We start from the raw sequence: 10225 nt of genomic DNA, 5'->3' as shown, positions 1-10225 counted from the left end.
CTCTAACTTTCCCGAGCTTTCTAGCCCTGGAACAAAGCTTCTTCCATGCAAATGGAGGGAACGGAGGTGAAGGGGGTGTAAACATAAATAAATTATTTCTCAGTGTATCTCAGGCATATGGCAAGCAGCGCAGCATCGGTGTCTGATTAGAATTCATTATGCATTAATAAAAAAAAAAAGAAGAGCTAGAGAGAGAGAGAGAGAGAGAGAGAGAGAGAGAGAGAGAGAGAGAGAGAGAGAGAGAGAGAAGCCAAATCACACATTTCATATGAGAGTGGAGATTAAGCAAACAACCCGTAAAGGTATTTGAACTGTTTTAGCTTCTTTAAAGGGATAAGATAATAAAAGAATTACAAAAAAATGTTCGAGAAAAAAAAAAATCAATTCTCATTTCAGCCAAATTGAGTCGTATGCGATTTCAGGCTAATATAAATGAAATAATTATTCATTTCATATTGGCTGTTACGCCTCGATGAGGATAATCCCCCTCCATTAATATCCAAATATGCGATTCAAGAAGGAGCTAATTACAGCCGAGACTCTGAAATAGGAAAACGTTTCAAATCGTCCAATTCGTGCTTAGCCAAGCCTCAGAAGCCCTGGTGAAGTTCCCTCAAGAGAAATGCACATCCAAAAAAGCACAGCCAGTGATCATTTCTGCACAGTATGGCTGCTCCCAAACCCGAATCCTATTAAACAGTTCTGATCATAGTTAAAGCAATACGTCCCAATTCTCCTTAAAATAAAAACTGATATGAATATTTACGCACTGTTTAATACGGCAGTATATTGATTTTTAACTTTTCATTAAGCCCTAAATCTTAAACCATACCTCTGTTAAAATTAAAACATCGCATTTGTGTTTAAGTTGCCGCAGTTCATTTATTAGCCAAAATATAGACTTTCTTGTACAATTTTGGATCACAAGTATGTACATTTTCTTTCTTTACGTTATATATACAAAACATTGCAACATCGAATCCTCACAAAAGAAAAGAAAAAAAAAAGAGGAAGAAAAAACCTCACAGACTACAATTTTTACAGCATTGCATTAGCAATTATACACAAGGACATGCTTACAAGGTAAGTACACAGGGTGTGTTATTTATTTTACATTCCTTACGACAGGTTAAAATGAAGATTTATAAAAGAGTCTCTATGAGGAAATTGGGAAAAGGGGGTTGGATAATATCATGGCAGCTCCAGGTTGATCCTGAGGCCTAAGAAACACAGGGGAAGTTATAAAAGGTTTTGGAACAAGAAAGTGAAAGTTTAAATAGCAAAGTAATTATGGTTGTTCGGAAGGAATTGATTTTGTAGCCTGTTTTTCGTTTGAATTATTGCAAAATGACGCGTTTGTGATGTTTGAACCCTCTTTTTTGACATTAAAAAAAGAAAGAAAGAAAGAAAGAAAGAAAGAAAGAAAGAAAGAAAGAAAGAAAGAAAGAAAGAAAGAAAGAAAAAAAGGAAAGCACACAAATTGAAAATCTGGTTGAAGCTCGTGTGGCTATCCAATACACATTACGCAAATCAAACAAAATAATAATAGTAATAATAGTTACTATTATTATTATTATGACCTTGAAAATACAATTGCTAAGGTACAGTTCAGTGATTACGACGGGCTGTTTTTAACTTTCTCTCTGCTTCCAAGGCACTAGATCTCTCTGAAACAACATCAATGACAATAAAATAATCAATCTGGATACCTGATTGTAGATAGAATATAGGTGAAAGTTTTACACTGCTCGAGTTTGTGAAATCTATTTAAAAACAGCCTTGACAAAAACCTAGTTTTTGATGCTTTTCTTTCCCTCTCTTAAATGCGCATGCTCCTTTCCTATACAAGTGTTAAACCTTTGAATTCTCTGAAAGCACTGAGTTTTTGTAGAACGACAAAAGAAAAGAAAAAGAAAAAAATTATATATATTTATATATATGCACTGAATTGGTAAACGAAAACAGTGTTCGTGAGGAACAAGTTCACGAGGAGTATTCAAATGTGGGCACAGGTTCAGTGAGGGGGATGTGATGTACCTGTGTGTGCAATCTCTGAGCTGACACTGCGCTCTTCCGTGTGCCTGTTGCCGGTGTAGAGCGCGAGGCCGTTGGCTGAAGCCTGATTGGCCAGTCCTAAATAGTGGTTTGAGTTGAGCAGCGCGAGCTGGTGCGCCGAGAACGCACGGCTCGTCCAGTTCTGCAGTTTGCCCACCGAGCATGAAACGAGTCTATGAGAAGGCATGACGGCCTGAGATGAGCTCCCGTTTACGAGTGGAGATTTCCGGGGATTGTCCGGGCTCGTGGCTGTCTCAGCCAAAGACCAGATCTTAGGTTTTTGCACCGGGGCCGCATTGTTTTCAGCCGGAGGAGAGTTGGACACCGGGTTAAGTTTGATCTGCTCGCTGCTGGGAGGCTGTGTTTTGAGGTCCAATGAATGAGGAAGGTGATGGTGATGATGGTGATGGAGGTGATGGTGGTGGAGGTTGAAGTGATCGGGCCTCTCAGCATCTGCAACCGCGTGCGCGTCTTTGCCGTCTTGGGCCACGGCTTTTAAAAGCTTCGGCTCGGGCCCGTGTATATCCTCATAGCCGTCCGAGATTTCCGAGTCGCAGCTGGCGTCCAGCTTGGAATCCGAGTGGAGCTCGTCCTGTTCGTCCAGCTCGTCCTTACTCTCGATGTGCTCCGTGTCGATGTTCTCCAAGTCGATCTCTTCCTCGTCGTCGCGCTTGTCGCCATCCTCGCCTTCGTGGTCGCTGCTGTACACGTTGCCTTCTTCATCCGTGCGGTTGCGTGGGGTCCAGGTCATCTTGTTCTCCTTCTTCAGTCTCCTCCGTGCGTTAGCGAACCAAGTGGACACCTGGGTGAGAGTCATCTTGGTTATGATGGCAAGCATGATCTTCTCGCCTTTGGTGGGATATGGGTTCTTGCGGTGCTCACTGAGCCAGGCCTTCAGCGTGCTTGTGCTCTCCCTGGTGGCATTTTTGGGTCTGGACGGGTCCCCAAACTGGTACTGGCCGTAGGGATAGAAAGCAGGGTGAGGATGAGCAAACGCTGGGTGCTGGACACCTGGACTGTCTTTTAGCTCATACTGAGCTCCCTGAAACATAAGCACAACAATTTTAGAATGCGAAACAAACACGAGGGAATATGCGCCCTAGAAAATACAACAACTAAAACTTTATTTTTACGGTCCTTTTTTAAAGTTGCATTAGAGTGAATTTATTAAGAGACAAAAATCAGAATATTTAATATATGAATACAGATATGTGCACAAAAATCCAGAATATTTAATATAGAAATTGTGTAGATATTTAAATAAAAGTATCTTCAAGGAAATTCTATAAACAGAATAATATTAATCAATATTATATATATATATATATATATATATATATATATATATATATATATATATATATATATATATATATATATATATATATAAATATGGAAAATTCCTCCTGATTAATATTGTTTGTATAAATAATAATTGTTAAATAATATTGATTATTTGCCTGTATTATTGCTTGGCGTCAACACAGAGGCCTGTTTCTGTGTAACAAAAAAAATGTTCTATTGGTTAATTTGTTACTTTTTTCTTCATTTCGTATTTGCCAAACGGAGTCAACAGCAAAGTTCACTCCTGTCTTGCAAAACCATGCTACCACAACCTGCAGAAATGTTTTTGGTGTCCAAACGCGCAACGCACAACAAGTAGCATTTAAAAGAACAGATTAAAGAGTAGGCAAAGAGGAGGAGGAAGAGTAAGAAGAAGACCAAGAGGAGCAGAGAAAAAAAAGGAAGATTTACGTAATCTTTGCATGAGAGGATAACTCACCAACTGACTGAAAATGGACAGGTCGTTTGAATAAGGAAGGAACGCTCCGTAGGTGTGTGCGGCGGTGAAAGGTGATCCGTACATGGTAGAGAGAACGTTGGAGAGCGTGCCGGACGGACTGAGCTCGCTCCCGTTGCGCGCGCTGCCGATCCCTTGCCGTTCTTGCGGGTATATCGGTCGGATGTACTGGTATCCCAGCTGTGGGAAAGACATTGTAGTTGGGGAACGAAGGGAAAAAACACCCAACAACAGTCTGCTGAAATCGCACACACGTACACGAACACACACGCGCACACACACACGCGTGCACACACAAAAAATCGCTTTCTCGATGCGCGCTGCGATATCCAGTGTACAATAAGTACAAAAGTGTAAGGGAAGTCTATATTTCCTCCGAAAACGGGCCGCGCGTAAACGATCCGCCGGCCGCTTCCCTCCCTCGCTTCCCTATTGATCTGAATGGACTAAGGTCAGGTCCTTACAGATTGCTTTAGATTATTGGGACGCCTTTTGCTCTGATTGACATTTCTAGTCGCCCAGAAGCTCCTCCTATTTCTCAAGTCTCTCCCCCACGTTCACTCCTCTCTCTCTCTCTCTCTCTCTCTCTCTCTCTCTCTCTCACACACACACAGACACACATACACACAAACACACACACACACACACACACACACACACACACACACACACACACACACACACACACACTTTTTTCCTCTCTTGCCGCTCTATTCCGTGTGGATAAGCGCTCTGACGTCGCGATCTCTTATTTGAAAGAGTTTCAAATCTCATTTTATGGCTCGCCAATCATTTCATTTGTCATTTGTTCGCCTTTTCATTCCTTCCCCTGTTTCTCGAGCTAATTCTCTTTTCTTTCTCTTTCTTTCTCTCTCTATCACACACACATACACTCTTCCTCTCCGTTACTCTTTAACACACAAACGGTACGTTTAATTCTTGCAGGTATTAAGTTTGACTTTTTTTTCTGTGTTTATCTTTTACTTTAATTTGTGAATTCTTCCGCCGAAGTCTGAAGGACTTAAGATTTGAAGAGCATTGTCGGAGTTTTGTACGCGCGAGCAAAAAAAAAAAAAAAGAGGGGGAAAAATATCTGCTTATATAGATTCAGATTTGTTTTAACTATAGTTTTAATCTCAGTAAACGTCGAACGAGCTGCTCGGTGTTGGCTTGCGCCTTTAATTACAACCATCCAGCCAGTTGACAAGTTGTCTTTGACTTCAAAGAGTAAGTTGACAAGAATGGAGAAGTCCGGCGATTAGCGCCTGCGCCGTGAGCGCGTCACCAATGGCAGCTTTAGTAATACACACTGGTGTGGACTGGAGGACATGTCCGTTCTACATTATCTGTATTATTATTATTATTATTATTATTATTATTATTATTATTATTATTATTATTATTATTATTATTATTATTGCAGTTGTTTTGCATGATCGGTATCATATGGATATATATGACGATAGATAGATAGATAGATAGATAGATAGATAGATAGATAGATAGATAGATGTGTGTGTGTTTGACCCTGAAGCTGCTTTGATTTTTTTTAAAAAGCATAATTAGAAACGCTCTCATTACGCATTATCATATTTGATCTTGATCATATAAGACCAAGGATTGCCCTACAAATGATGGCTTTGATAGCCTCCCAAGCCTCCTGTAAATAATGCGGATTAAAACTAAACAACACGACGTGAATTGAAATTCCTTGAATCCAAGAGATGAAAATATGTCAGGGACACATTCATGATTGTTTTACATCCGGACTTTGGATCATCATACCCTCGTGTTTCTCCTAATCCTCTGCAAAACAACGGCTCGTATGAGTGGTCGAGTCTTCAGCTTATTTAAAGAGTATAGAGGCTAAAACCCTCAGATATATTAAGATTTAAAAACATGAGTTAAGAACATATTGCGTTTAGATTTCCAAGAAAGCCTTGCACTTCAATAAACGCCCTCAATCTGCTTTTAAACTGATGATTATAATTGTATTTGTCATAGCAGCGTCTGCTGTGTAATTTGTAACTCTATAATACTCTCATTCACACCGCCTATTCAGCGCGTCCAGGTTTTTTTTTTTTATGTCTTCTTTAACCGTGTCCAGGCATGTTGACAAAAACGATTCAAGATTTGGAGGCTTAATAATTAAAACCAGTAATATCTAGTCATGTGCATGGAACAACAATAATTACAGACACAAACCAAACAGGGTTATTCTGAAACACCCTGCTGACCCCACAACACCACTGCGCCATCTGGGAAAAACATCCACAAATACTTTATTTTTAAAGCAGTCTAGCTTAATCTGTAGCAATGGATGTCCTTCTGAGCAAGTCCTGTTCTCAGTGACTCGATAGTCACCCGGGTCTCCGGGTAGTCAGCGGTGCGTCCTCGCTACTGTAGCGGCCCGACAGCGCCTCAAACCCCGCGAGCCACACGTCTCTCCTCCTCGGGACCCACCAAGGCCCCAAGCGCTGCCGCTGATTTATTGCTCCAATTCAAACACGTGCACATGAGCTAACTTCACACGTTTTTTTTCCCTTTCACACCAAGTCGGGAAACTGCCGAGGCCATAAAAGCATTAAGACGGCCTGCCTTCTCGGTGCCCTCCTACCGCTTAACACTGTGTGTTTATTATGGAGTCGATAAAAGATCAATTCTTTTAAATAACACGCGGTGACTTTTAAAATGTTGTAGCACGGAATACGGCATAATAATAATAATAATAATAATATTAATAATAATAATAATAATATTAATAATAATAATAATAAGAAGAAGAAGAAGAAGAAGAAGAAGAAGAAGAAGAAGAAGAATCATAATATATTTTTGAAGTGCTATTAATTTAAATTCACATATGAGCCTATTATAGCACCCAGGAACTAATTCAATCCAGTGGTCTTTCAGTAAATAAATAAATAAATAAATAAATAAAAATAACACGGCTGTATATTTCAAAGTTGGGGCATAAATAGGGCAATCTCCGATGTGCTTCTTGAAGGATAATTTCTCTGACGTCCTTACAGGCAATTATGCAGATGACACCATTTCTCCTTCTCTCCAACAAACATCCAAATAAACAAAAAAAAAAAAACCCACAGCTCTTAGCGCAATACACAAGACCCCGGCGCAAAAAAAAGAAAGAAAAAAAATCAAAGGCTTCAAACGGAGGCTCTGCAAATGACACTCCTAAGATCGCCTTTACAAAGCTCAGGCGACAGAAAACAAGTAACACACACCTTATCACACATGGAAGTCGTTTATACATCTTATCCAAATCGGTTAATTGCGGTGACAAAGGATTTCAAACGAAAACACAATTAATGGGCCTTGATGTGTATGAGGCAGTTTAGGGCAGGGGAGGAGAAATGTGTGTGTGTGTGTGTGTAGAGAGAGAGAGAGAGAGAGAGAGAGAGAGAGGGAGGGACAGGGAGGCAGGCAGGCCGACTTTCTCAAATCTCATTTTCTTTAACTGCTTTGGCAAACAGACTTTTATTTGATTATCTCCAAAGGGAGACTGGGGTGAAATGGGGGAAAAAGCCAAACAGCTTCGGGAGTTTGTAGAGTTTGTTTGGAATTTTTTCAGCTCAGGTTTCATTAAGAGAGAAGTGGGAGATATTAGGTTATAAACAGGACTAAGGTGATTTACCACGATTTTTTACGGATTTATGGACCATCTGTTGCGCCTTCTGAAATTTAAATACTGTTTAAATATTATAAATTTAAATGTCGGCCTAGGGTTTTATCTCTCTGCACCACACAAGCAAATGCATACACAACGCATCACACAAATGAATACACATTCATTTGTCATGTTTACACAGTGTGAAGTTTCTGTACAAGCCAACTAAAACTTATCAGAGCTTATCCCGTATAAGCCACTAAAGTAGAACAGGCAAGTACAAAAGCAGGCTAATGAAGTTACAGATGTGTACATGATACACAGGATTATAAATGAAAATTGCAAAAATTATTTTGTACTCTAAGAATTTTAATTACGTTACACTCATGTTGTAGTGGCACATGGTAAAGATATAACTTTACAACGAAGACGAAAAAGTGGAGATTTTCTACTAGCTCCCAGGACGCACTGCAATTTGCGCCAAATTGCAAGCAGTCAGTGAAGTGAGACTTATTAAAAGTGCTCCAACAAATTTGTATTGGAGAGCAAATTTGGTGAAGTATTGGGGCGGCTTCTGGTTTTACTCCTTCGTTTAAAACGCCGTGACCATGTTTTAGGTCTACAGGTGGCTTAGATTAGGCTTGCCTCTGCAGGCCACGGCCATTTTCTTAACCCTAACGCCGCAGTTCTGCCTCAGGCCCCAGGGTTTGCATGATACACCGACTGACCCTGGTGCACGAGTGAAAATGAACAACATGTACAGCCATGAATGCCATTCCGTTAAAGTGGACAGTGGAGTTCTGTGCACGTTCTGTGTACGTTTACGTTAAGTCTAGTCTTGTTTGTATGGTCACACGAACGCACCGGAAAACGTAGTGGAGACAAATCTGGCGCATAAACAACAATTAACAGTGATGGTGTGGTGTGAGCGCGCACGGGGGTCGCCTTGCGCGGCCGGTGTGTAAATATTCGCTTTTCGAGTTGCAAAGCTTTGTAATTTCCATGAATCGCTTTACGAACATATGCTCCCTTCTGAAGAACTTCGTAATTATTTTTTTTTTTACTTTTAATAGACAAATCCGGTGAGGTGATATAATTAAAAAAAATAAAGAATTTTACTGTTGTATTTCATTGCGTAATGCAATGATTATTAGGTGATATTATATCAGCTAATAAATGGGATTCGAACATATAATAACATACAATAATAATAATAATAATAATAATAATAATAATAATACTAATAATAATAATAGTATATAAACATAATATATAATCATGTATATATATATATATATATATATATATATATATATATATATATATATATATATATAAATTAATAAAAACTAACTGCGTAAAGTTCTCCACCTATCCTATGAGGTGACTAATTTTTTATCATCATCATCATCATCATCATCATCATCATCATCATGAGCGACTCTCATGAGCGACTCCTGAATGCTGTACATTTTAAGCACCCGGCTCTCACTCCTCTTCTCTCCTCTCGTCTCCACGCTCCTGCCTTCACCAACAGACATTGATTTTACGGTAAAGTCCTTTTGCGAAAGGCAATGAGTTCCTGTGCACAGGGATATCACTGTATTACACGGCTCTGGTCCAGGTAACAAGATGAACATTGATTCGGCATTACGGCTGATCGATGGTGAAATAAGTAACTTGTGCGCTGAATTAAAATGCAAGCTTGTCTGAACGCCGTAGTGGGGGGAAAAAAAAGAAAAGAAGAAGGTGGGGTTAAGACAGGGAAATACTGCGCATGCGCGATGTCTAGTAACTCCCTCAGGTCCGCTTACACTGACACACTGATTTAGGATAATCATGAGCGTGCATGTGTAAAGCAGATCTCCTCGCCTGAAGAAGTACCTTATGTTCTCAGTGCTGGTTGTATAAGAAGACTTGCTAATTGCGTTGATGTTAAACATCATTTGCACAGTAGAGCAAAGTAGCTTTTCTTTTCCAGCTTCTGAAGGCATTTGAGCAGTGTCTCTGATAGATCTTCACAGGCTGTGTTGAGGTATTGATTCTGAGTAAACCTCCCAGCTGTTTGTATGCTCACTGATATTGAGATCCTGTCCTGGAGCTAGACTAAGCCACTGACACTTCTTACTTACGCCGAAAGAGCTTGATCGGCACAATCCGTGCCTGTTGTGGTTCGATCGATGTCCTTGCTTTTCTGCATGTATGCAAAAGTGTCTAAGCTTTTGGTGGCATCCTGAATGATATTGAGAGAAGAGTCTGTCTGTCATGTCTACTGCCATGCTAATATTGACCGTATATAGGTGTAACTTTACAAATACACATGGTTTTTAACCTTAAAGGAAAACAAAAATACACATACACACAGATTGACTTGCATATTAATATTTATAACTATGATGTGATCTTCAGTGGAGTCCATGATTTATTTGACAATCAACTTTTTATTGTTGCTTTTGTTTGCTACTGCTCTATTTTTACTGGATAGCCAAAATACTGGTTTAACCCTAAGTGCATATTTACATAAAGATATGTTGCAGCAGTGCTTTAATTCTTTAGTCTCTCCAAATTCTCTTATCTACTCATCGGTTCTCGGTGCTCAAACAGATTAACTTACAACACGTCATCCTTCATGCGGATACCTCCATCAACACCATCACGCTCATCGTCTCGTCGATCTCCAACTGGCTGAGCGGAGCTTCTACTTTGAACCTTGTTAGAAAATGGTGAGCAAGAAAGACGTTCAT

At 39.8% G+C, this 10225-nt stretch overlaps 1 protein-coding gene across 1 annotated transcript; it reads right to left on the bottom strand.

The window, feature by feature from the left end:
- Nucleotides 1–856: 856 nt before the first annotated feature.
- On the bottom strand, nucleotides 857–4348 carry irx3a (iroquois homeobox 3a). Its single transcript, XM_060859598.1, has 3 exons — nucleotides 3839–4348; nucleotides 2038–3097; nucleotides 857–1220 (listed from the first exon to the last, which is right to left on the bottom strand). The coding sequence occupies exons 1-3, from the start codon at nucleotides 4049–4051 to the stop codon at nucleotides 1192–1194; spliced, it is 1302 nt and encodes a 433-aa protein (XP_060715581.1). The 5' UTR covers nucleotides 4052–4348; the 3' UTR covers nucleotides 857–1191.
- Nucleotides 4349–10225: the final 5877 nt, after the last annotated feature.

This window comes from Tachysurus vachellii, chromosome 23, assembly GCF_030014155.1.
Source record: "Tachysurus vachellii isolate PV-2020 chromosome 23, HZAU_Pvac_v1, whole genome shotgun sequence".
Classification (NCBI taxonomy): Eukaryota; Metazoa; Chordata; class Actinopteri; order Siluriformes; family Bagridae; genus Tachysurus; species Tachysurus vachellii.
This window is presented reverse-complemented; position numbering and strand designations above follow the sequence as displayed.

What these genes read in the sequence shown, in the direction of transcription:
- irx3a (XM_060859598.1), bottom strand. Translation starts at nt 4,051, where the DNA reads ATGTCTTTCCCACAGCTGGGATACCAGTACATCCGACCGATATACCCG. An exon ending in TGTCCATTTTCAGTCAGTTG is followed by an intron (nt 3,098 to 3,838) that starts GTGAGTTATCCT and finishes CTTATGTTTCAG; the next exon opens with GGAGCTCAGTATGAGCTAAA. An exon ending in CTCAGAGATTGCACACACAG is followed by an intron (nt 1,221 to 2,037) that starts GTACATCACATC and finishes TGTGTTTCTTAG; the next exon opens with GCCTCAGGATCAACCTGGAG.